The sequence below is a fragment of the Rhea pennata genome, chromosome Z (assembly GCF_028389875.1).
Source record: "Rhea pennata isolate bPtePen1 chromosome Z, bPtePen1.pri, whole genome shotgun sequence".
Taxonomy (NCBI): Eukaryota; Metazoa; Chordata; class Aves; order Rheiformes; family Rheidae; genus Rhea; species Rhea pennata.
This window is the reverse complement of record NC_084702.1, coordinates 71,262,268-71,287,814: the sequence shown is the minus strand read 5'-3', so window position 1 is coordinate 71,287,814 and position 25,547 is coordinate 71,262,268. Positions and strand designations below refer to the sequence as shown.

Below are 25,547 nucleotides of genomic sequence, written 5' to 3'. Positions count from 1 at the left end.
ACGCGGCGGCGGCCCGAGAGCGGCGGCGCGGGGCGGGGCGGGGCGGGGGGGGGCGGCGGCGCCCCCTGGCGGCCCGGCGGCGCGCCGCAGGGCAGGGCCGGGCAGGGCAGGGCAGGGGCGCCGCGCCCCGGGGCCGGCGCCGCCGAAGGGGCGCACGGAGGGTCCCGACCCCCCCCCCCCGGCCCAGGGGAGCGGGGGGAAACGCCGGAACCGGGCACGAGCGGCACAGAGAGCGCCGAGGCCGCTTCCCCTCCCTCAGCCCCCCGGGTAAGAAAGCCGGGGGCGCTCGGGGAGCCTCCCCGCTCAGCCCCGACCCCGCTCCTGCCCCCGACCGGCTACCCGGGACCCTACGGCGCTGCCCCGCGGAGCTGCACCTGCCCCTCGGCTCCCTGGCAGCGATCGAGCCCCTCGCCGCCCTCACCAACCCGTCCCCGACCAGCTGTTCGCAGCCCAGACCTGTTCCTTCTGGTGCCCCTCGGGGGCTTGCCCCTCTGTGCTGAGGGGGCCTCTCTGTTCCTTCTTGGCTGGCATTCAGCCAGGCCAAATCCAACCAAGTCCTGGCCTGCTCCCCTCCGGAGGCGGTTGACCACCTCCGAGACAAAAATAATTTCTCAGGGTTACATCAGAAGTGGCCCCCGTTGCTTCCCTGGGGCTGTCCAGCTTCTCTGCTTGACAACAGCAAGACAAAAGCTAAAGGCACCGGGAGAACGAGCAGACGAACACTGCCAGATTCAGGACGTGCAGGAACTCAACTGGCCCTGATGGGGAGCCCGTATCCCCGGAGGTGGATCCCAGGGCTCCTCTCGTGCACCGTCACACCTCCATAAGTAGCCACTGGAGCACCCGGCAGGCTTAGGATGGACATAGTCTCCTGCTGTGCCTCTTGCCCCTCGGTAGTACGCAGTAGCTCCCACTCCCAAGTGCCATGAGGATATGCTGCAGCACCAGTACCTTTTCCTTTATTACATGATTAAATCCAAATACAAAATAAGAACCAAAAGAGGAAGAAAAGTGTCTGACTGGGGAAGGCAGCAGCAGGACAGGATCTCCTGTAGCCTGGCAGGCCCTGGGCTCAGATCCCCCTCCCTTGGTGTGCTGCCACAGCAATATGTCCAGTGTCCTTCCAGCCCTGCTAGCTGGATTTTGCCTGTTCCACCTTAAGCACCTCCGTGCTGGGGGGCTGGAGATCCTTGTGGGCTGGAGGTATCTCATCCTGTGTCTTCACAGCTTGTGGCTTGGTCAGTGTGCTGTAGATGCCCAGGGCCTAGGAGAAGTGAAAGAGCCATCAGGGAGGAGAGGAGAAACTGTGCACTACCAGCAGAGGGAAGGTACCCTGTCTCTGGAGAGGGCACTGCAGGACAGCAGGAAATGTCCTTGCTGCAGGGCCATGGCAGGACAAGACAGGACAGTGCGGGCCCCATGGAGCAGGCAGGAACACAACAGCCTCTAAAGGGCCTGTGTTCAAGGCCTCGATGTTGCCACGCTATATAAGAACTGCAACATAAGAAAGCCCTGCTGAGAACATTTCCTGCCAGCAAACAAAGGTGCCTCCAGGAGATGACCTGAACCCTTGTTCTGTGTTCAGCCCTGCTCAAGGCATGGGGAGGCAAAAGAAAAGTAAATTTACACCCCAAAGAGACAGTGAGAAAGTCAGCACTGTATTTCAGATATCCTATTCTGGGTTGGAGAGAAGGGCCTTGTCTGCTATTGCCACAAGCAACCTCAGGCTCAGCCATGGATTGCCACAGCAGAGACCCTCTTGTTGCCGAGTGCTGTGAAGCAGGTGTTCCAGACCACAGCTGGGAAATTAATTAATTTCAGACCCACCCACTGGGCCAAATTCCTCCACCACAATAACTAGGGGCTGCTGAACTGTCACCTTCACCTCTCTCAAGCTCCAGCTGCTGCTGAGAAAGAAAGTCCCTCTGATCATACTGACCTGCGCGACCATGTTGGTGACGTCGCCAGTGTTGGCTGGCAGCAGGACTGTGTTGGAGTCTTTGGCAAGCTTGGAGAAGGCGCTCACGTACTGCTCAGCCACGGAGAGAGAGGCAGCTGCGTTGCCATGCTGGGGACAGAGGGCTCATCAGCAAGGAGGTGAGCAACCAAGTGCCCGTGCCTGCAGCACACCCTGCTGCAGCAACTTTCAAGACTGCAAAGCTCCTTGCTGCCAGTGAAGCTGGCAAGGAGTGTCCCAGGGAAAGCCAAACGCTGCCCTGGCCTCCAGTCCACCTCCCCCTGTGCTAGCACCAGTGCTTTGGCTGCCCCAAGGAACCACCACTCACCTGCTGCGCCAGAGCAGCCGCCAGGAGCTGAATAGCCTCAGCCTTGGCCCTGGCCTTGACCAGCATGGCGTTGGCTTCTCCTGGAACGAAGCACAGCAGAGCACACGTCACAACTGCCGCCTCATGCCCCAAAAGTCTCCCCTTCCCTAACAACGATCCTCCCTGCAACGCACCTCCTGCTGCCCCAGCTTGCAGGGCAGCAACACCAGCCAGAGCACAGCCTGAGGGCCCCGGCAGGGAGGAATCAGCCAGAGGAGCCAAGGGAGAGCCTGGCTCGCCAGGCAGCCCACAGAGCACACAGACAGTGACACAATCTGCTCTCAGGGAGTGTCTCCCCTCAGTACAGAGGGCTACAGATGCCCCCAAGCCCTGGCGCTCATGGCATGTTCTAGGCCAAGGCACTACCAGCAGCTTTGTTGATCTGTTCAGCCTTTTCAGCTTCTGATGCCAGGATCTGGGCCTGCTTCTGCCCCTCAGCCACATTGATAGCAGATTCCCGGGTCCCCTCCGACTCCAGCACCGTCGCTCGCTTCCGTCGCTCCGCCTCCACCTGCAAACACAGGTTGGATGCCTGTCTGCCACAGCCGGGGGGGGGGGGACATCCCATCCACGGGGCAAGCACAGCAAGGACATGCTCCCACACTCCTGCTTTGGCGGGCGTGGCTAAGCAGGGGACGAGAACACAGCCATGAAACATGGAGTGAGCCCCAGTGAAGCTGGATCTCCTTCCCAGCCTCAGCTCACTGCAGTAGTGAGCACAGGTCACAATACGACATGATACCACAGTACTGGGTGTTCTCTTCCCCCCGCCACCTACGGTGACTTAGTGCAGGGTGCTTCTCGTAGCAGTGCTGAGCACCACAGCCCACAGCACGAGGAAACTGCTCCCAAGAGCAAGTACTGACCCACTGGTTCTGCGCAGGATAGCATGCTTCCCCCTCCTCCCCTTCCAGCAGGGCAGGCAGCTTAAGGCCAACACCTGCCCTGGGACCTGGCTCCCAGGTTTTTGCAAGGGGAGACCCTCAGAGCTCTGGGATTTGCTGCCCTCAGAGCCCTAGGAATTTTAAGGTGAGCTGGCATGGCTTTTGAGGATGAGGCAGGGGCCACCACTGCAGAAATAAGGGTGGGAATTATTTGCTTAGTGGACACATGTTTGCAGCCAAAGTCGAAGTACCCACAGCTTCCCTCACGGCAGGAGGACCCAATGCAGCCAGCTCTGGAAAAAGAACAGCTATGCTGCATGGAAGGGGATGCTTTTCTCTCATTCCAGTCTGCCCCAGACCACCAAACCTGCATCTGCATGGACTCCTTCACGCGTGGGGGCACATGGATGTCCTTAATCTCGTAGCGTAGGCACCGGATGCCCCAGTAGTCTGAGGCCTGGTTGATAGCATCCACAATGCTGGCGTTGAGGGACTCACGCTCCTGCAAGGCACAAAGGAAAATGGCGGAAAGAGAGGCGCACGGGATGAGACAGGGGTCAGAAGGAAAAACAGTCAGACCCCTCCCTTCATGGGCCAAGGTCAGCCAGAAAACTCCAGTTCCGCAGGCGCAAGGCAGGGCCAAGCCTTTCCCGGTCGCCTTCTCCTGAGGCACGCAGTGCCCAGAGCTGGAACTGGTGAGAAGCAAATATCTGGTGTACCTCTGGATATAAACATCTCCCAGAAGTGCAAACAGCTCCTGCTTCTATCCAATAAATGCAACACATGCAACACAAGGTCACCAACACCCTGAGCCAGGTCAGTGAGCATACTCACCACTGGGCCTGGAGCAAAGAGTCATTAACTCAAGAGGGACACAGCCAAGCAGTAGGGACTGGGCACACACCACCCATTGCCTCTTTCTGACTAACTCAGGGCAGGGCAAAACTAGCTCCCATCAAGCAGAACAACCACAGCAAGACCCATCCCCAAAGGTTTGCCGACAGGCTGATGGAAAGGATGCCAGGAGCGCTCTAAACAAGAGCGAGTTTTGCTCTTAAGTGCATCACACTGTCTGCACAGGGCCTGCAGGAGTTTGAGAGATGCTGCTAGAAGCTGGCAGCAATACGACTCCTCTCCCCAGCTCACCCGGAAGACTCTGTCGAGGGAGAGTTTGCCCAGTTCGGATCTCATGGTAGTCTGGGCCAGCTGGGTCACTGCATACTCAGGATCCTCCACCCCATAACTGGCCTGGACAGCAGAAACAAAAAACAAAAGAAATTGTATGGGTGCTGAAAGAGAACTCTGAAAGAGGCAGAATTAGCAAACGGTGCTCAGACCAGATGCCTGCCACAGGCATCCCCGCCATGGAAATACAGAACGTGGAGCCAAGATCTGCCTTCCCCTCTTCCCTTTCATAGAGGGACCTCAGGAAATGGGGCGCTCGGCCCCCCCGTCCCACAGAGCACAGCGCGTTGGACAGAGGCTGAAGTGCACGTCTCAGAAAAGTGAGCCAGTGAGTGTGCTGTGCCCCCAGGGTCTGCGGCACGGCAGCCAGCCGCCGGCAACGCACCAAACACAGACCACGCCCAGAGCATTCACAGACTCCCGGAGACTGAACATTGCCTCGTGCCTCCAGGTTCAGGCACTTAGCAGAACAGGAACGGTACCTTGTACGGGTCCATGACCCGCAGATAGAGGACGCCGTCAATCTGCAGGGTGACGTTATCTGCCAGGAAAGAACAGTGTATCCTGTCACTGGAGCAGCAAAGTAAAACAGCAAACGCCCCCTTCCCCTGACAGGATTAGCAGGGCTGGGCAGGGCCATCTCCTTCCTTCCTGGCATCAGCAACACAGCATAGAGAGAGGGAGCAGCTCAAAGAGATCTCCCAATATGAAAGGCTTTGTAAGAAGGACCCTAACATTACATGCAAAATGTCTCATTTTGACATTTTTACACACAAGAAGTCTCAGATTTGCAGATCAAAATATTTTATATTGTAGTTGTCTTAAAAGATTAAAGAAATAAACAAAAAAGACCCCTTAATACTGGAACTGCAACAGAGATATCAGTTAAACACATTTGAAATTTTTACATGTACAAAAACTGAGGACAGATTTTTCCTGGTTCAATACAGGAAAACATTTGAGATCTGAAAAACAGATTCCTGCCTAGCTCTAGTCAACCCAGCCAGAAGGGGTAGCAGCAGCCCAGGGGAGAGGGCAAAAAGTTCCTCCAAGGGTTCCCCCAGGCTCAAAGCCACGAGTACAGTCAAGCTGGGTCCCCAAGGACAGGGCTGACTGTATGACATTGGGACATTTCCACTCTTCCCTGTACTGTCCCTTGCTCTTCCCAAGTGGAGGAGGAGGAAAGCAGCAGGATAGACAAACTCTTCCTTACTTACCCAGAGTAACTGCAGACTGCTCTGGGACGTTAATGACGATTTCCTTAAGACTTTGCACGTAACGAATCCGATCCAGCAAAGGGATGAGAAAGTTCAAACCCTGGGAAAAGAGCAGCACTTAAGGCCTAGATTAGAGCACTGAGCCTGGAAGCCAGCAGAGATTTTTCTACCCAGAGAGCTCAGCCATACTAGAGAGGGCTGCCCAAGCGCACTACATGCTGCAGATAGTTCAGACAGAGCAAACATGCTTCACGCACAAGGAAAATCTAGAATTATCACTGCTTTTAATACCCCACCAAACAAAATGAGACCACAGACAACTACAAAAATTGCAATCTGGAAGAAGAGACGCAGGTGCTCCAAGCATCCCCTAAGTCCCCAGGCAAAGCAAGTGTTTCTCTACGGCTATAGGAACCTGCTGAGTCCGGAAGGAGAGAAAAGCAGCTCCTTACAGGCTCGAGGATTCGGTGGAACTTGCCCATCCTCTCCACCACCCAAGCCTCCTGCTGCGGCACGAAGAGCACCCCGATGTTCACGGGCAGGCCCGAGTTCCAGCGCCGCGGCACCGGCGCCAGCCACGCTGCGCGCTTCAGCTGTTGGGAGCGCTGCGGAAAGGAAGGGGAACAGCGTGAAAACCTGCGGCCTGCAGCCAGGAGCTGCCTGCGACGGGGCGCCGCGCTCCCCCGCCGCGCTCCGGCCCCGGCCCCGCCGCCACGCCGGGCGCCCCCTCACCGCGGAGGCCCTCCGCGGCCCGGCTCCCCCGGGCGCGGCCCTCCGGCCCCCGGGCGCGGCCCCCCCCTCGCCTCCATCCCCCCGCTCCCACCTGCAGCAGGCCCCGTCCGGCCTCGCGCCCCGCCCGCGCCAGCATCCCGCCGCCGCCGCCGCCGCTCCGCCGGGCCCGGCCCTCCCGCCTCCGGAAGCGATGGGGGGGGGGGGGGGGTTGGCCCGTCGCCCAAAGGCGTCCCCGCGGAAACGCTTCCGCGCGGGCCGGCGCGCCACGGCGCCTCCCCGGCCGCCACCAGCGAGACGCGCGCGCGGAGCGCCCTCAGCGCCCGGCTCTTCCGGGCGCGCCGCTCGCCGCGTCCCCCCGGGGGCGGCGGCCGCTCGCGCAGGTTCCGCAGGCGCGTTGGCGCGCCCCGACCCGGGCCGAACGGCGGCGGCCGAGCCGCGGCGGGCGCCTCTGGGCCGCGGCACGCGCAGAGCCAGGGCTCGGTGTCCAAAACAGCGTTTATTAAATTAAAAACAAACACAAAAAGTACCGGATGCAGCTGCTCCCACGGCTCTCCGGTTCCCGCTGTGGCAGCACCCCCTGTGCGCCTGGGCCCGGTGCGGGTGCAGGGCCCTGGCCGGTGCCTCCCTCCCGCGCCCTCCCGGCCCCCGGGGAGCCCGCGCTGGGGGCAGCTGCAGGGAGGCTGCGGCCCTGGCCCCCTCCTCCTCCCTTCTCAGAGATCCTGGCTGGGGCTCCGCCAAAAGCCCAGCAGCAGCTCAGACTTCGTCCCTGACACCCCCCCTCCCCCCCCCGGCTTAACATGTTCTTGCACACCTTTCCCAAGTCTTGGGGACAGAAAAAGATACCGCTCCGGATACTCCCCACCCCCTTTCTGCACATCCAGCCCAAAGCTGCTGGTTCGATTCCCTCTGCTGCTTCCTCTGGTTCCCATGCTACCCCGGGACCCAGCGAGGCCTCCTCCACCTCTGCCACCAGCTGATCATGCTGCTGGCAAGTCTTTGGCCAAAGCAGATTCCCGACAGCTGCAAGGGCGACAGGATTCACTCCACACATGCACAGACAGCACAAGGCCAAGATCCTTTGGGGATCTCCACCTTCTCCCAAATCTGCAGTGCACACAGGCTCCGGAGGCCCTTGCTGGAAGGGCTGCCCCTGCTCTTCCAGAGAGCCCCCAGGTCCCTGTTCCTTCATGTCACATCCAAATCTCTGGCAACAGCCACTTCCCTGCCAGCCCCAGGCTTCTTGGGGCCTGGCTTGCCCTAAAGGGGATGCAGTGAAAGCACAGGCTTCCCCACGCTCCCTGCAGCGAGGCAGGCCCAGCAGAAACGCTGCTCAAATCTCAGCCTCTCCCGGGGTTTTTAACACAGCCTCTGTGCAGGGGAGCTGTGCCCTGTCCCCTCCAACAGGTCAGTTGCCCTCTTCTTCCACAGCCCAAGGTGTTTGCCACTGCTGGCGACCCTCACAGTCCCCACAGCCCTGCCCCACTACCGGCAGCCCCACAGTGGTGAGCACAGCCTGCCCACGGCCTGGGCAGTGCCTGTGAAGCCAAGAGGGCTGTAGGGGAAGAGCAGCACCTACAATCGTCCGCACAAGCCTCCTCCACACTCCCAGCAACAATAAATACTAATAAATACAAACCCTTCTGCACTTCTTGCTCCCCAGCCCAGGGCCTGGGGCAAGCAGCCTCACCTTGAGTCCCCCCTTCCAGGCTTAGCTCCCGCCTCAACCCCAGCCACATCTCTGAGCTTGGAGCAGCACTGGCAAAAGACCTGGACATGTCTCTGGAGCTCACTACCCCCTGCCCCTCCTTGCAAAGCCCCCTTGGTGATTCCAGCCCTGCCAGAGGGCACAGCCATGATGTCCACAGTGCTTGGAAGGACGAAGCCATGTGCGGACGGTGATACTTCAAGGTGGTGCCTGCTCTCCGGCCCTTTACTCATCTCTCTGAAGTGCTGGGCTGGATGCTCCCCAGTGGCCCTGGGAGATGGAGAAGGTCAGATGGCTCCGCGCTCAGGCCCAGGGTGAGTAGCAAGGGTTCCTTGGCATCTCCGTAAAGGATTTCAGTTCATAGGGGATCCCCGAGTCGACCTCGATTGACTTGCGGGAAAAGAGCAGCCGGATGTCGTTGTGAAGGTAGATCTTCCCTGACTTGGAGCTATGAAACCTAAACAGAGAGGAAAGCAGATCAGAAGAACCTCAGACTTTCAAGCAAGGATGTGGCAGCCTCAGAGGGACCTGGTGACAGTGAAGCACGGCAGGCGAGCACAACTGCAACCCAGGAAGCTTCTTCCCACCATCTCCCTCGCCTACTTATGCTCCTGGTCAAATTGACCACTACTCTGCCTGCCTCCAGAGAGGCAAAAACCTAGGGCAGGAGGACAGCTCCAACCTCTCTGCAGCCCTTATAGTGCAGATGGCAACCATTCCCTGCTCCTCCCCAGGGCTACCAAGTCAGGCTGTCTTCCCGTAAAAGCAGCAGAGCCTGCAGGTTTGGAGGAGGCAGGGACACATGGGAGAGGGGCCTGTGAGTCCAGTAGTGAGCCCAGACCAGCTATCCATCCATCCCTCCCGGCCTGCCCTACCTCAGGTGCATCAGGTAGCAGAGGACCCTGCGGGGCAGGCCAGTGCCTGGTGGGTTGCTGGAGGCCACGGCGGCTCCCTCCTCTTCCCCCACAGGCACCAAGAAGATGCGGTGGCGTAGGAAGGTCATGTGGTTGGCCGGCATGTCCTGGAAGTCGTACGTCACCAAGAACATCTTCACCACAGTCTTGTTGGGGTTAAATAAGGTCTGGGAGCAGAGATGGAGGGGCAGGGGGTTCAGACTAGGAAGTGCCCAGGGCACAGACCCATAGGGCAGGCCTAGGGCATCTTGGGGCAGTGCCAAGAGGCCAAAGGGCCACAGTGCCTAAGGCCTAAGGGCTCCTTGCCCCACACCAGCCCCAGAGCGTGTAGCCCAAGGTCCAGCTCTTTTCCAGTTTCTCTCTCTTACAGAAGAGCCAGTGCACACAGCTCAGACACCACAGCTTTCAGGTAAGTCCCTTCCTCCTATCTCTACTCCCGTGCTCCCATCTCATCCCCATGGGGATGGGCATGAGACACAAGCTCTGCTGTTGAGACCCATCCCTTCTCATCAACCTCTTCCTTCTTTGTGTCCTCCATCCCCTTTTCTCCCTGCCAGCCCCCTGAGGACCCCATGCTTCCCTCCACAGGGCTCTCTTGGTGGCCATACACTTGCTCCGCACAGAACTTTCTAGCAGTTGCCCCACCAAAACAATAGAATGGAGCACTTCTATCCCAGGGATGCTCCAAAGCAACAGGAGCCCACCCAGACCTCCTCTGCACTGTGCTGCAAGAGGCCAGGGGATGACTCACCACTTGGATGGTTCCAGCTTTGGGGACACTGTAACCCTTCTTTCCCAAGGCCTCCAAATCAATCACTCCCTGGGGCAAAAAAACAGCAAGTGAGAGAGGGCAAAGGCCCATGGAAAGCCTAGCTGGGCTCTGATATGGGGCCCAGAGCCCCTCTCACCAGCAGATTGTGGGACAAGGCAACTGGGGGCAGGCTGCAAGAGGATGCTCAGCTTAGTCTCCCTCTAGACCAGAAAGCGAACAAGCAGCAACACAAAGGTGATGGCAAAGCAGCAGCCACAAGATAGCTGGACAGCAGCAGGCCCTGTCACAGATCTGAAGTCTGCCTCTTCCTTTGCCTCGTGGGTTAAATATCGCTCCTCTGTCTCCCTGCAGCAGACCTTGGCGTGGCTGGTGCCACAGCACAGACATGTGCTGAGGCTCCTGGGATACGTGGTTGCTTGTGCCATGTTCCCAAGAGCAGAGCACCCCCAGAGGATGTCCAGGGCCTGCTCACCTCCCCCGCTGGCCCAGCCCTCCCTCACTGGCGTACCAGGAAAGGCGAGGGTGCGCTGTGTTCAGAGATGTCGAAGTAGGTAACGTTGACAGGCAGGGTGACATGCTGTGGACAGTAGGAGCCACTGGCTCCAATCTCTGCTGTGAAACCCTCAATCCTCCCTGATGGTGCGAAGCGGCCCTTCAGGATGGACTCCTAAGAGAGGAGGGAAGTGTTACAGACCTTCAAATACTGGGCCTGCCCCTCACCCCAAGCTACACGTGAAATCACCTCCGTCTCCACCATGAGCACACATCTGCCTGCTCTCACACAGCTCTAGGCTCTCCTGCGACTTCCTGTGAGGGACCTTAGCTGCTGTTTCTGAGATGGACTCCATCCTTGAATAGGTGGGATGAAATCAGCCACCTAACACCAAGAATAAGTGCGAGCATCCTAGCTTGGCGAGTCTGCAGCAGCCCTCTCAATAAGGTCCTGGGGACAAGTTCAGCCTGGTGCATCATGCCAGGATCTGCTGGAGAGCGCTGTCCTGCCAGGGGACAGATGCCACTCCACGCAGCCAGCGTAAGTGAGGCCCTTTGGGAGAGGCAACCCAACCCTGTGCCAGCTGCTGTACAAAGCAGCATGCTCCCATTGGGCTCAGCAACTTAGGCCCTGTTCTCAGCCCAGCTCACAACCTGCAGGGCTTGACTCCCTCCCTCCTGCACCAGCGGGCAGTCACAGCACAGGTGCCGTTACCTCAAAGTTGCCCAGCAGAGCATGACTGACAGTGGTGGTGGTCCAGGGGGCTGCAGAGGGCCGGGTCCCCCTCCGGAGGCTGCTCCGGAGATGTCGCCTTTGAGAGAGGAGAGAACATGAGCACTAAGCCAGAGAGCAGGCAGCCCTGTGCTCCCTGTGTCCCCAGGGTGTGGGCCCTTACCTGGCAGAAACAAGCCCTGTCTCTCTCTCTGGGCCCCCCGTCTCTCTCTATAACAGAGGTTGAACAGAATTTCCTACTCCACGAGGTGCAGCAGAACCTCCCCTCCACCCCACAGCCCGGGGTCTTGTGGAGGGGAGATGCCTGGCACAGGAAAAGGACAGAGATTAACCCCAATCCTGACCCTCCCACATGGCTGTAGGGTGCTGGAATTGCTGTGCACCCAGAGCCCACACTGGTGCACCCAGGACCCTGCTCCAAGGTAGGCAGGGCTTCAGGGCTGCCAGGACACTCACGATTTGAGGCGCAGCCCGCTCTTCAGCCTCCTCCCGACTGTAGTGCAATCTGCAGAGCTCTGGGGGGATGCAAGACCAAGAGCTGTGTTCAGGCAGCAACTGAGGGCTGTGCACCTCCAGGAGGTGCCATCCCCTCCTTGCCCCGCAGCCCCCAAACAGCCCCAGTGGATCGGCCAGGCTCCCGTGTGCAGCCTCCCCCTGCCCCAGGGAGCCATCGGCAGTCCCTGCTGGGGACACAGGGCTGTCCAAACCAGGACTCAGCTCCAAGAGCACGTCCTTACCCTCTTAAAGGGGCTGTCCTTCCCACCGGGGAAGGAGGTGTTTTCAGCCAGGCCAAGGTTGTCTTGCTTAGCCACTTGCCTCCCACCCTGAGAAATGGGTCTCCCAGCTAGACCCACTGGGGAAACATGAAAGGAGATAACGCTGCCCTTACACTGCCAAAAACCACTGCAGACAGACAGACAGACCCAGGCACAAACACCCCCTTGCACATCCCAGGGAATGGTATCACATACCACAGAGCTCCCTGGCCAGTCCAGGCCAAACTCCAGTCCCAGGTGATTCATGCAAAGCCCATGGCAATGCTGCTGGGCATAGGGTCATGCTTGCCCACCCCTGCCCACAGCTAGGCCTCTATGCAGTAGAAGGGGGCATTAAAGCTAGGACCACACTGCTGCCTCCTTTTACAGGGTGTCCCCTTTTCAGGGATTTTCCTTTCTGGAAGCCACACAAAGGGCAGCACAACACAAAGGGATGACGGATCCGGCTGACATGACCGAGCTGGAGGCTCGAGGGAAGCTGCCAGAGGGCCATGCTCTGGGAGGGCCGTGCTGGGGGCAGGCAGGCTGGGGGACAGTCACCCTAAAGGGTGCAAGGGCAGGGACAGAGCTGTGCTGTGCCGATGGCACTGCCAGTCTTCAAAACAGTGCATCTCTGCTGTGTGTCCCTGTCAGTCTCTGTACCATGGGATGTCCCATGGAAGGACGGAAGTGTGCTGGCTCTGCCATGAACCTGGTGCTACGTTGGCCAGCAGGTTACCATAGAGGCATGGATCTGGTCAGGAGGAGATGGTGAACAGGGTGGAATTGCAGGCTGCTCCTGAGCTACCACAGTGGTTGGAAACCCCAGGGGTCTGGCCACATCTCTGAGGACTTGTGGCATCCTGACGACACACAAGAGGCATCCCAGTACCACAGAGCAGCTGGCAGTCTCTGCACACAGCATCAGGTCTCCCATTCCCAGGCCAGAGCCATCCAGCCCTGCTCCATGCCACCAAGCCCTTGCCCAGCAGGCCCAGCACCATGACAGATGTCATGGACAGAGGCCAAAGCAGTCCCCATCCTTCTCCTTCCTCCTCCCCAGACACACAGAAGACACCTGCTCACAGTAAGCCAGACAACAGGTCAGGCTTAACGTGAAGCTGTCAGACGCTGACCTGGCTGCAGCCAATAGCCACCCGCCTGTGTCTCCAGCTCCTGCAGTCATGGGGAGGTAGCATCCTCCCTGTACAAGGCTCTTACCATGCCAGAGAGCTGGTTGCAAAGGGCTGATCCAGTGACCACTGTAGGTTGAGAGCCAGTGACAACCTACAGACCACACACCTCAGGGCTGGCTGGCAGCCCCTGCCCTGCTTGTCCCAGTGCTATGGCACTGGGACACGACAGGGTGCTGTGCCACTATAGGCCTCGTGCCAACAAGCACGACCCTGAGCTCTGGGCGTCCCCAGTCTGCTCCCTGCCTCTTCCCATCCCTCGTGAGTGACACTCACCTTGGCTGCTGGAAGCAAGTGATTCCAGAAAGGAGCCCCCTTGGCATCGGTGCTGCGGCAGGCTGTGGGCACTGGATGGCATGGCAGGGCCCTCTTCTTCCTCGCCAGTGGGGACAGGCTCTCGTCCTCCGAGCAGGAGTCAGCTGCAACCTCCCCAGCAGGCAGCAGCTTTCGTTTGGCTGGGCAGCTGCTCCTGCTGAGCCGGCTGCTCCCACAGGGTGTCTTCTCCAAGGAGCTCAGGCTGCTAGGCTCAGGGCTGAGTGCTGTCTGAGGAGCTGGGGGCTCCTTGCACCCGTTGGCCATCGCTGGCCATTCTCCTTCTCTGCCTGTCCTGCTGCTATGAGCAGGGCTGCCCTCCAGCTTCTCTCTCTTCCCACCAGAGTCTGCCTGGGGTGTTTGTGCAATATTGTGCAAATCAAGTTCAAGTAGGTTGTGGCCACTTGCCCGCTCCCCGTTCTCCCCGTAATCTCCGGGCTGATCCCCTGGCAGGGCAGGGCAACTGTCTCTTCTGTGCAAAGTACTGCAAGCAATGTGCTGTGGCCAGGAGGACGAGGCACCCTGTGACCTGTCCTCTCTGCTGGCCTTGGGACTGTGGCTCGGGCTGCCCTCACATCGGTGCTCCACCACTCGCAGCCCACTGTGAGAGAAGTGCTGGGCAGAGCCGCACAGGGACAGCTCCTCCACCAGCAGACCATCCTCAAAGGCATCGTCATCATCCAGGGAATCCTGTTCAGAACCCCCGTCCCACTTGACATCTGCCCCCCCACCACCCCAGTGAGTTCGTTTGGGATCCCGTCCCCCTTCCGGAGTTCGCTGCTCGGGGTATCCCCTCTTAATGGCTGGCCGGTTGCCTGTCCGCTGCTCTGTGCTATCAGAGGAGCTGGAGAGATGGGAGAAGATGGAGACCTGGTAAACCTTCTGGCGCTTGATCTCTGTCTCGTTGTAGCCCATGAGGATGCTGCGGTGAGTGCAGCGTTGTGAGGAAGGCTCCAAGGCTGCCTCTCCACCTGGCTGGGACAGGCCGGAGTCTGTGCTGCGCTCTGGGGGCAAGGACGCCTCCGTGTGGATGTGCCGCATGGAGCCTTACTTGGCTGGACCCCGAGTGGAACCGGGGTCAAAACAGCCCATACAGCAGCAGGTGAGGGAGAGTAAAGTGCCACGGGGCCGCTGTGGGAGGGCAGCAGGTGGGAGCTGGACCCCCCTTGTTCAAGATGTCCAGGTAAGCCCTCTGTTATGGGGTGCACTGCAGCACAGCATCTGGAAGGACAGAGCAAGAGGAAGGAGATCAGCCCAGCATCCTGGTCCTCAGTCAGCCTTTCGGCAGCAGGGGACGTGTTGGGACCTGGGCAGCTCAGCATACAGCCCTGTTCAGACCTCCCTTTCTGCAGACAGGAAGAGGAACCAGCTTGGTGTGGCACTCTGGGGAACTCTGTGGCGTCACCCACCTGCAGGATCAGCATTTCCTTCCTGCCCTGGGCACAAAGTCTCCAGCTGGGCCGAAGGTTACTGGGGACAAGTCTGAACAAGTGGGGAGAAGGGGGGCCTATCTGCTGTCTGCGACTTAATGTGTCTGTGCTGTTCTGGAGCACAGGAGTCTGGCAGGTCAGACCAGTCCCAGGGGCTCAAGCCTGTAATCATCCCTTTGGGCAACAGCAACAAGATCTCCAGGTGCTCTCCCAGGAAGCCTTCTCCAGCCAGATACGCTGAACAAGGCAGGGCTGGCTCCCTACACATCCAGCCCCTCAGTGGGGCCAGGAATTGGGCTGTTCAGCCTGAGGCAACTTGATCTAATACAGCAGTTAGCCCTGCTCTGAGCTGGCCTGAGCCAGAGACCTCAAACACTTGAACCAGCAGGTTAATGATGCCCCCAGCCTATCCTAACCTATGATCAGTGAGCTGCTGAAGTAAAGGCCATCATGGGCTCCTGCACTAACCATCCTCACCACCCCCTCTCTGTCTGCCATGAGGGCTTGGCCTACTGTCCGCTACATGGGGCCTCAATTTTGATTTTAAGCCCAGTTTTGGAGCCACTAGAGTTCTGGCTGGGAGGTGTCTCTGACATGATAAATACTGGAATGGTCAAAAAACCCAAGGAGATGGATCTCTGCAGAAAAGTCACTACTTGGCTGAGGCTGAGGAGCTTCAGAGTCCGAAAAACAGCCTGGGTTTTGCAGCTCTGCCCTCAGCCTGTCCCCAGAGCTGTCTGCCCTCATAGCAGCAAAAGCTTGAGGACAGGTATGTGACAGGGAAAACAATTCCTCAAGTGGGTCAAGGCCACCTGGAGACTGAGGCTGCATGGTGTTTTTCACCCTACTCTGACGGGGATGGGTAATTGGGCCCAGAAATTTTGTTTAGGAAGAATGATGAAAGGTGTAACCTGCCGTGCTGCAGCCTGTCCTGGCTACCTCCCGCACTCACCCCTCTGCAGCCAAACTCCACTCTGCTCCAGATGAGGCTCCCAGCCCTGCAGCAGACAGTCGTTGGCACAACTAGCTGAAGACGCCTGCCAGCCGTGCACCCCCCAGAAGCAGCGTGGCTGCCGTGGAATGGCTCCCACCATCACGGTGTGCCTCCAAACCTCTGCACTGTCCTCTCCAGCTCTTCGGTCTCCACAGCAGCTCTGACAGGGAAGAAGAGAGGAAGATTCAGGAGCTCATCAAGAGAAAGGCAGGAACGTACCAGTTGCCTATGGTGTCACACAGGCAGAGAAGGCAGTATTCATATTTAGCCCCTCTCAGCCTCCCAAATCCAAAGACCACATACACCTATAGGTCATCTCAGGCAGTATGGTCAACACTATTTCTACTTAAGCCATAAATACTTCAAGCTAAGCTGTGAATTCTCGTTCCTTTCTTGTATTTCTTCTTGTTTACCTTCATGAAAACCTGTGCATTTGGACAGATTCCTATTTATTTTTGGTGACCATTTCATAGCTTGTTTTCCAAGATGCTGCAGATCACCAGCCTCCTCAGGCCACTGGTCTCACGTCCAGACTGTCTCATGTCCCAGCCCTTTTACCCACAGCACATGTCACTTTGTGGCCCTACAGACAAGGAGAAGAGCTTGCAATTTCCTTTCTCTAATAAATGATGTCTGGCAGGAAGGCAGAAACACGGAGCTTGACAGCCCTGAGCCATGATGGCCCCCCATAAGCTTCCCCCAGAGCAAAGACCGCAGTCCTTTCATGTGCACAGCACTCACCTGCTCAAAGGTGCCCTTGATGTATGAAGGAGATTTGCAGATGCAACACAGCTTCCTGGGCACAGCCACGGCTTCCCTGTGGTCATAATCCACCCGCACTGTACCTTTGATGCCTGGGGGAGGGCAAGGAGGAGAGTCAGCCCAGATTTCAGCCTGTGATGTGACACCTTCATAGTGAGCACAATGCTATGGCAAATTCTGCAACCCAAAGTTTTTCCAGTTGGAGTCCTAGTGTCAACAGGCCCCTGGCAGTGCTCAGTGCAGCACCAGGGCTGACCTTGGCTGCCCCACAAAACGGACTGTCTTTCATTAGATTTCCGATGGCATCTGTAATTAATAGGCACTCGCAGCCAGTCTCCAAGAGCAGGCCAGCCCGAGAGCCACTGCCAGGAGCACCAAGGCAAGGGCATCGCTAGGGATCAGCCAGGACAGAGAAGTGGTATGCTAGCTCCCTGGGAGCACTCGCAGCGAGGCAAATCCACACCATAGCACATCAAATGTCTGATCTCAAGCTTCAACAACAGCTCTTTGTAAAAACAGCTCCTCCTGGCACCCTGCACAGGGCTTGCAAGAAGGCACGTTATGGAGCAGGTGAATGCCCACAGCTGTGGGCAGCGGGAGGATGTGGAGGTGCTAACTCACCATGCTCTGCCTGCCTGGCAGGTGGAGAACTCTTACACCACGCAGCTGCTTCCCTTCTCCATCCCTGGGAGAGATTTGTACCATGAACTGCACAGCACAGTTGACTGCTGGGAAGTATAGTCAGCGACTGGCAGCAAAAGAGTCAGCATGGCACGGCTGGAGAAAGCCACATCCTTCCTGCCTGTGTCCATGCCAGAAGAAATCTGCAGCTTCAACCTGTGTCAATTCTTTCTCCTTCCCATGTTCCTCTGTGGTCACATCCCTTCCTAAGTCCTCATATGGGTGGGCTGATCCATTTGCTCCCCAGAGGCAGCTGCATTTCAGAACGGGTCTATCAGGTGAGGCTGACACACTGACTTCACAGACCTGTCCCAGCTCAGATTTCAACACCAGTCACCAGTGATGCCAGCACTAGCCAGTAGCGCCCACAACTTACACGAGGAACTCCACTCCATTTTGCCAGACTGGACACTGTTGCCCAAGGCATCATGCACAAGAAGTGGCAGGGTTCCCACCTTAGTCCAAAGGAGTTCCCTCTGTCTACAAGTACAGCCTGTGAGGAACAGCCTTGCACATCCCCTTGCAGGGCTGCCTGGCAGCCTAAGACAAGGAGCACCATGATGAGGAAGGAGGAATTCCCTCCTACAGCACTGCAGTGCCACCAGAAACACATACCTGCTGTCTTTTCTCCAAGGTCTCCTAGCATCTGGCTCCACAGCTATATTAGATGCAGATTTTCTCTCTGCATCTCACCCACCTAGGCTTGGAGAAAGGGCGCTACACTTCAACAGCCAGGATGCCCATGGTACCAAAGAAACAGCAGGGAGGAAGCATGTCCCAGGGGCTGGGGCAGAGACACTGTTCTACCACCCTGGGGACACTGAACTACCAGACCCTGACACATCCAGGGTGTATGACCCTGATACAGGATGGCACAGCCAGGACTGAGGGTCAGGGATCTGGATTACCTGTTAGCTTCATTCCTACTAGCACATCAGGGGGACACAGAATAAACAGAACATGGCCTCAATCTCGTGGCATGAGAGCGGGATGGCAGGTGAGGAAGGGACCCCAGCTGGGCAATGCAGCAGCTGTACTGCACACTGGGCTGCAGCCAAAGGCTCCAACCTGCAAAGGGATCTGTTCCCATTTTAACTGTACTGCACCACATCAAAGGACAGGCAGAACCTTTGGAAAGGGGAGCTTGGCAGGGCTACGAGTGCAACACTGGCACAAGGAGGAGGGGGAGTGCTACGTCCAAAGGGGCCAAGCCTACACAGTGGGAATCCACACAGTTCTCCCAAAGCAGCACTGCCAGCAAGTTGAGGCACAAAAGACTGTGGTCTGAGCCCTGCTACCTGGAGCAGGTAGCCACGCATGGGGATCAGCAGCACCAAGAGAAGTCCTTGCACCATTCAGACCACATGGAAGGAATCCCTGAACTGACCTTCATTGCCTCCCTTTCTCCTGCTCCCTCTCCTGGGAAGTGCTTAGGAGACCAAACCTTCCCAGCTTCACTGGAGGGCGATGCAGGAGCCACAGAGCAAGGAAAGGGAGGAGCAGTCATTACAAGAAGGCAAAGGATTAGTCTTGGTACAAGCAGAGCACAAAGTAAGAGAAGACACAGCAGAAACTGTTGGAAACTCTGTCTACTTGGAAGATAAGCCACGGCTCCATCAGTCCTACCTGAAGCAAGGAAAAAAAATTAATAGGAGAAATCTAGCTAGCATAAGAGTAAAACCACAAACTCCCTGGCACGTGTCAAGAGCTGAGCTTGAAAAGCCGGCAGAAAGTTTCCATCGCACCCCTGGAGAATGGCAGCATCAGCAGCAATGCTGCCATCACAGAATGGTTTCTCCATGGCCTGCAAGACCAAGTATACTGTAATACTGTAGTCAGGAGAGAGAGAGAGGAACCACTTATAGCACTGTCCATAGGAGAGATGGCAATCCTATGGAGAAACCAGTGAGGGAGATGCTCCAGCAGTACACTGTACCTGAAGGGAGAGATGAAAGGAGTAGACATGCCTCTGCTGTCCCCTGGTCTTTGGGTCACAGAAGGAGCCCATACTTGGTGGAAACAAGGGAGAGGAGGAAAAAAATGATGTAAAGAGACGGCACATCCCTGCCCCACTGCAGAGGCAAGTGCAGCTCTCAGGCGTTCTTCAGAAGGAAGCCTCCTGCTGTACCAGATCATGCAGCTGCAGAGCCTTGCTCAGTGCTGGCCCCCATGCAGATAACAGGGAGGAAGCCCAAGCCCAGAAGGGAAGGATGGGGCAAGAGGGAGTGCCCATGTTAGAAGCTGCAAGCTCCTAGAAATCATCAGACAGCTTCCACAGAGACAAACCCCTCACTTCCCTCTACCCGGCAGCACCTCTGTCAGGGAGGTGCTGCTGCAGCCCTTCCTCCCAGCCCGCAGGAGGGGACACTGTCTGGGCGCACCGAAGCAGGGTGCAGAAGCCCCGAGCCCAGCAGGCCTCCCCACAGGGAGCCTCGCCACAGCTCCAGCAGGCTCCAGAGTGACCAGGATCCCCATCAGCTCCTCGGCCTCCCTGCAGGCTGAGATCTGCCCAGAAGTGCACGGTGCCTTCCCAGCCCCAGGCCCACATGCAAGGTGCTATAGGAGGCTACGTGGGGACTGAGCCCTTCCGCTCGGCTGACCTGGGACAACACAATGAAATCTCTCCTGGCAGCTTGGGAGGCCAGAGCAGAGCTGCTGGCCCAGCAGCTCACCCCTCGCTCTGTCTGACACCCCGCGTACATCACCTCTGCACACCTTGCCTTGGTGCCTCGCATGCAAACAGAGACGCTGACAATAGCCTGCAGCTAGGAAGGGGGGCTCGCAGGGTCTGCAGGCAGATCCTACTACACAGCAGCCACCTGTGTATGGCTTTCCCCCACGTCCACCCCCGCCATGGCCCCCATGCTAACCTCCCCTCCATGCACCGTTGCCCCTCTTCCCAGAAAAGCACAGTCAAAGAACGAAAAGCAGCTTAAAATCCGTCAGGACAATCAGCTGGCTCTCCAAAGCCGGCAGCACCCCCTGCCCACCCAGCCCAGCAGGCTCAAACCTCAGCGACACAGCCTGCAGCCTCCCGGCTCAGACGTTAATCAGGAGCCCCCGAAACCTGCAGCATGCAGAGCGGGGAAATCCCATGCAGCAGCCGCTCACGGGGAGGACAGCCCAGGTTGAGGACAGACCTTTGTCTCTGCCTGCCTGTCTCGCTCGCTCGCTGCTGGAGGAGGAAGAGGGGGGCGGTGGGGGACAGCGAGCAAAGATAACACCCCTAGGAGGGATGTCACAGTCACGTTAATCACTTGGAATTCCAGCCGGCGCAGACCCGGGCGCTGCAAATATGGGCAGCAAATGGAGATGCTCAAAGCTCTGAAATAATTGGATCCTTTCACAAGAGCCGAGCCCAAAATCCAGCACAGGAATTCAGTCCCCGCTGGAAGTCAAGAGATCAAATACACAGAGAGGCAGGCACAGCACAAGCAATCCTTAGCCACTGCTGTATCCCAAGCCGCAGTCTTCCCCCTCCACCCCCCCCCCCATATTCCTTTGCTCTGCTCTAATCTCAGGTATCTTCTCAGCAGGAGTGACGGCACGAGAGAACCGCAGCGGCGAGCCCGAGCCCCGAGCAGAGCCCAGCTCGAGAACTGTCCCCTTCCCATCCAACTTACTCCACTTGTGGCAAGGTGCAGAAACGCTGCCAGTGTAAAAGAGGGTTTATCAGAGGAAAGCAGCAGCCTCAAAGCCCTGCTCGAGCGGAGGAACAGCCCACGGAAAGGAGCCCCCCGAGCTGCCAGCTGGCCTCCGCAGCCCCGCGAGGGAGACGCGCAGCCCGGCAGGCTCGCCAGCCCGCATCACGTTCCCGGCGAGACACGCACACGGCACATGTAGGCTCCTGCTCCGCGCCTCAACGGCAATGAAAAGGCACGGAGGCTTCTGCCAGAAAACAAAGAGGCAGCGGCAGAGCTGGGGGTGGGGAAAACTCTGCTGCCCAAGAGGATCCCTGCAGAGACAACAGGATGCTGCTGGGCTCCACCACGGCCACTTACCCCAGCGAGCCCGAGGTGGCACCCACTTACCCGTCGAAGGGAGTCCGGAGGGTGGGCTGGCCCCCGGTCCCCTCCCCGAGGAGACGCCGAGTGGGAAGTGCTGGAGGACGCAAGCCAGGCCCAGGACAACAGCTGGCCACAAGGGGAAAATTCCTCCGGGCTTGCTTCGCTTCATAAAGAGCTGTGTCTTTTCACCTCGGGGTAACTACTGCGTGCCACCGCTCCCGAGGGGAAAGCGCGGCCAACACCACGCGTGCGAGTTTTACGGCACGGCAAATTTGCGGAGCTCAACGCCGTGCGCTCTCTGGAGTTGACCTTGCAGTAGCACAGCAGCCTCGCCGCCTTCCCTGCAGGAGTGCGGCTGCGATAGTTACCCTGGGGCAACGAAGAAGGAGCCCACAGCTCGCTTTGCAGCAAAAACAAGCCCCTAGTCATCCACGCGCAGAGACACGTCCGCAGGCTCCATTACAGTTTTCTGCCGATCTCTGGAGGTGGCAGTTAGAGGAGCCCGGGGCCCAGCTGCCAGACAACCACGCAGACTTGCTGCTCGTTCCAGACCTCGGTGCCAACTGGAACCGATGGAAAATTTTCCAACGTCAGCAATTACAGAGTCACGTGGGTAAGCGCCCAGTCACCGGACGGCCACAAGAAGCCTGATCGGTCCTGATGGAGGGGCAGGGACCGCTTCTGCTCTATGCCTGAGCAATGCCTGGGCTTCCCGGCTGCAACTAGGGCTCCTTCATGCTATCGTGCTGAAAGTTCAATAAGCACATTTGTAACCCCTAGGCCCAAGCAAGATCAGACCCCCACTGTAGTAGGTGCTGTACAAATGTTAGGAGTAACAGCTCTTTTAGCTTGCATATCTCATGTCCCAAGAAGAGGAATAATGCCCTGGGGTTACTGGCTGTATTAGAAGCCCTGGGGAACTCGATCCTGACCTGTTTAACTCAACCACAGTGGAAAGACAGATCACTTACTGTTAGCTCACATCCCATCAGCTCCTGTCCCAGGCTGTTTGCTGCAGGAAGCATGATCTAACCGCGCAGCGCGAACGGGCCACTTGTCATTGCTGCGAGCTGGGTACAGAAATGTGGGCCCTGACAGGATGCTCTGGGCAACAGAGGTGCAGAGGGGACCCCTGCACCTTGCAAGCCTGTGAAGGGGCTTGTGCTTCGAGTGCTGGGAGACGACAGCACGGCAATCTGAACAGCTGGTGGTGATGGGACCTCTGCTTTCTCCCCTCTGCTTCCTAGTTCAACACCCTCCTCCTGCCTACTCACCACCAGTCACAGCCAGTCAGAGCCCCATCATCCTTCCTTACCAAGCCAGCTCCTTCCAGTCCCTTCCATGCCCTGACTCCCTGTAATCATCCACACTGAGCCCAGTTACACAGACCTTCAGCTTCCCCACATCCTTCTCATGGCAGATTGGCTCAGTGTCCCCTAAAGCGTGCTCTTCCTCACTCCCACCCCAACCCCTGCCCTCCAAAACCACCAGATCCTGCCCTGTTCACGTGCACCCCATGCACATCCCCAAAGTCCCCAGCTCTTCACCTGTGCTCTGTCCCCTTCTGATCACTGCTGCAAATACCATAACTTACCCTAGTCTTCTCCATCCCTGACTGCTGCTCACCTACTTACAGCCTTGCCAGCCCTCTTTGCACACAACTCATGTGAGACTCACCAAGGAGTCCCGATACCCATGTGGGAAAGTCACAGGAACATCATCCTTCCAACATCCCCTAAACTATCATACGGTCACTGCAGAGCAGTGGAGAAGGTCCCAGGGATGCTGCATTACCTGAAGCAGCTCTTGACATGCAGGCCTCAAAGCTGAGCACTGGAAGAGGGAACAGGTTGAGTGCCTGTGGTGAGAAGGGCAGCAAGGATTGTGTATGCAGCATTTACCCCGTGGGAACTGTCCATTTGTACTGCAACCCTTCTTGCGATATACTTCCTTTTACTGTAAGAGCGCTCCAAGGGTGGTGCTTGGGCACAGGCACTCGGGCCTCTGGCTCCGCATTTCAAAGCTGCAGCCTGCAGATAAGGCTGTAGCAGCCGTGGCAACATTCAGTATCTTTTCCATTCCCCATGCTAGATATCTGCATGGCATGGGGGGAGGATATACATATGCATGCACACCCATCTGATTTGCCCCTTCCCAGCTGCGATTTAAAATGCTTCAAGTCTAGTAAAAGCCAAAGTGGTGATACAGGCTGGGTAAGTATTTGGGCTCTATACTTGCTTGACTGTAAAGTGTTCACAGAGAAGGGGTATTTCTACCATCAGTGTCCTGTACCTTGTGAGATAAAGGCATGGTTTCTCCTACCAGTAAGCCTGAAGGAAGGGAGAGGGAAGAGATCTGTTGAGGCATCAGGAAAAGAGGTCATAATTGTCACCTGAACACTCACACTGCTGCCTATGCTAGCATCAAAGGCAAACAAGGGGGGCTGAGGAAATATTCTCTCCAACTCCAGCCCAGGAGGCATACTCAAGCCACAGGCCCATGCAGGGCAGCAGGATGCAAGGCCCAGCAGTGCTGCACCAGCTCCTACTTCACTCCTTGGAACCAGCAAGCATATTGGTCCACATGCTCCAAATTGCCCCGGGGTCTTGCAGACAGCAAAGCCCTCTGCCCTGCACACTCACCATCACCCTATAGCTAAAGCAGGGCTCTGGAATAGCAGCCCAGGGCTCCGTGCAGCAACATAGCTGGGGTGCCCATAGGTCCTGACACTCAGATGTTGCATGGAGATGGCAGCATTCAGGAAGCCAAGGCCCAACCAGTGTCTCATGTGAGACAGAGGCCGCAAGGGACCTGCCCTTGGGACTATCAGGCAGGTGCAGCCTGCACGGACCACACAGTGCAGGGTATGCTGATGTATCAGCATCCTCTGTCTTTGCGGAAGCGATAAGGAACAGGGGTGGGTTCAAGACACAGCTGCATCCCCAGACAACCTTCCTGTGTAAGACACAAGCTCCTGCATGAGCCCCTACAAAACAAGACGACTTCCTTGTTGCTGTTGCAGGCCATGTTTTGTTGCACACCTTCAGCAGGAATTCACAAAGCTCAGAGATCTCAGAAACCAGCTTTACCATGGCAACTGGGCCAAAAAAAAAAAAAAAAAAAAAAAAAAAAAAGCCACTTAAACCCTTATGGCAACTACAAGGGACACAGACCCACCAGCTCTGACATTCACAGGGAGACAGAGCCCACAAAAGCCCTGACAGCTCTCCTGAGAACACAAGGAATCGACTAGTCCCAAGCCACACAGTGATTTATCCGTGGAGCTGGGAATGGACCTCAGGGGCCTCTTTGCTCAGACCACCAGACCCCCGCTGCTCTCGATGCAGGCGAGTGTTGTAACAGAGATATCCAAGTAATGCAACAGCGCCCAGGGCAGTATTGAGTAACACCTGGACTGCAAGGAGAGGCAGCTGGAGGAAGGGAGAAAGCACAGCTCTCTGATCCCACCGGCAGCCCCACACCAACGAGTCCAAGGGAAAGGCCTAGATGAGCAACTTGAGAAGGGATCTGAGGACAAATACAGGCCAATGGGAACCTCCTAGACAGTGGAAACCCATACAAAAGTGTCTGGGAAGTCTGAATACTGGGGACATCCTTCCAGTCTATGCCTGATATGGAGGGAGGTACATGCAGCTACTGCTGCAGGTCAGCTGTGCCCAGGATCTGTGGCTACACACAAGCCCATTTGCTCCTATTTGTTACTCTGGCAAAGGAGATGAGGCAAGCACTAAAACCCATTTTAGCACTTGCACACCCGACACCGGCTTCTGGAGCATTAGACACTAGGGTCAAAGTCAGGAGATTCAATAAATTGCAGAATGAAGCTGTTTCTGAAGACAAGGCTGATGAGGCTGCCAGCCTCAGCCTTGCAGAAGGACAGGATCAAGAAAAGAGCAGCCACGAGAATAAAAGGCTGGCAAAGAAATAGAAAATACTGGGAGCACGTAATTCTTTCCAGACAGTCCTCTGGGCTCATCTCAGCCTCCATCTGCTCCCTATCTGTTTGGGATGGTCAGGCAGCTGGAGCCTTTAAAAAGGCTACCAGTGACTTCTCCTCCGATCACTACTATCTCCAGACCTGAGATAGGCACCACAGAGAATATAAACCTGGAGCCCTTCCACTTGGAGAGCTGGGGACCAGCGTCCTCTCTAGCCTCCTGGCAACATGAACATCCCCTGCAGATCACAGCTCCACACTGCCAGCAGAGCAGGGTGGATGGTTTATTGCCCTGTGCTTTACTGTTTCTGTGTCAGAGCCAAACTTTTCATATTCATGGAGGTAGGGGAAAATACAGTCCTCTGGAGAGAAGGGTGCTCCAGCTAAGACAGGCAGAGGCAGAGCAATGAGGACAGGCAATCCTGCTCAGGCAGTGCCTCTGTCCCCCAACCCTGCTAGTACGACACGGATGAGAGATGGACCCAGACAGAAGGGCT

General features: G+C 57.3%; 2 protein-coding genes across 7 annotated transcripts in view; both read right to left on the bottom strand.

Annotated features, from left to right (window-relative positions):
* Positions 1–937: 937 nt before the first annotated feature.
* Positions 938–6,519, bottom strand: STOML2 (stomatin like 2). The gene is made up of 10 exons (XM_062599320.1): positions 6,434–6,519; positions 6,063–6,215; positions 5,611–5,710; positions 4,876–4,934; positions 4,355–4,456; positions 3,576–3,710; positions 2,691–2,835; positions 2,286–2,365; positions 1,940–2,068; positions 938–1,264 (listed from the first exon to the last, which is right to left on the bottom strand). Exons 1-10 carry the CDS (start codon positions 6,476–6,478, stop codon positions 1,133–1,135), a joined length of 1,080 nt encoding a protein of 359 aa, XP_062455304.1. The 5' UTR covers positions 6,479–6,519; the 3' UTR covers positions 938–1,132.
* Positions 6,520–7,134: 615 nt separating this feature from the next.
* ATOSB (atos homolog B) overlaps positions 7,135–25,547 on the bottom strand; it is a 40,211-nt gene continuing 21,798 nt past the window's right edge. For 4 of the 6 annotated variants that reach the window (XM_062600414.1, XM_062600412.1, XM_062600413.1 and 1 more), the window contains 9 exons: positions 16,384–16,496; positions 15,601–15,802; positions 13,183–14,439; positions 11,415–11,473; positions 10,941–11,037; positions 10,242–10,400; positions 9,713–9,781; positions 8,923–9,128; positions 7,135–8,504 (listed from right to left, as the gene is read on the bottom strand). In XM_062600414.1, the coding sequence (XP_062456398.1) occupies positions 8,351–8,504; positions 8,923–9,128; positions 9,713–9,781; positions 10,242–10,400; positions 10,941–11,037; positions 11,415–11,473; positions 13,183–14,259 (1,821 nt within the window). In that variant the 5' untranslated portion in view covers positions 14,260–14,439; positions 15,601–15,802; positions 16,384–16,496 and the 3' untranslated portion in view covers positions 7,135–8,350. Of the gene's footprint in view, positions 8,505–8,922; positions 9,129–9,712; positions 9,782–10,241; positions 10,401–10,940; positions 11,038–11,414; positions 11,474–13,182; positions 14,440–15,600; positions 15,803–16,055; positions 16,156–16,383; positions 16,497–25,547 lie in introns of those variants that run through there. The other 2 variants (XM_062600416.1, XM_062600417.1) reach the window with 2 other exon arrangements.

What these genes read in the sequence shown, in the direction of transcription:
- STOML2 (XM_062599320.1), bottom strand. Translation starts at nt 6,478, where the DNA reads ATGCTGGCGCGGGCGGGGCGCGAGGCCGGACGGGGCCTGCTGCAG. An exon ending in ACAGATCAACAAAGCTGCTG is followed by an intron (nt 2,366 to 2,690) that starts GTAGTGCCTTGG and finishes GCTTCGTTCCAG; the next exon opens with GAGAAGCCAACGCCATGCTG. An exon ending in TCACCAACATGGTCGCGCAG is followed by an intron (nt 1,265 to 1,939) that starts GTCAGTATGATC and finishes CACTTCTCCTAG; the next exon opens with GCCCTGGGCATCTACAGCAC.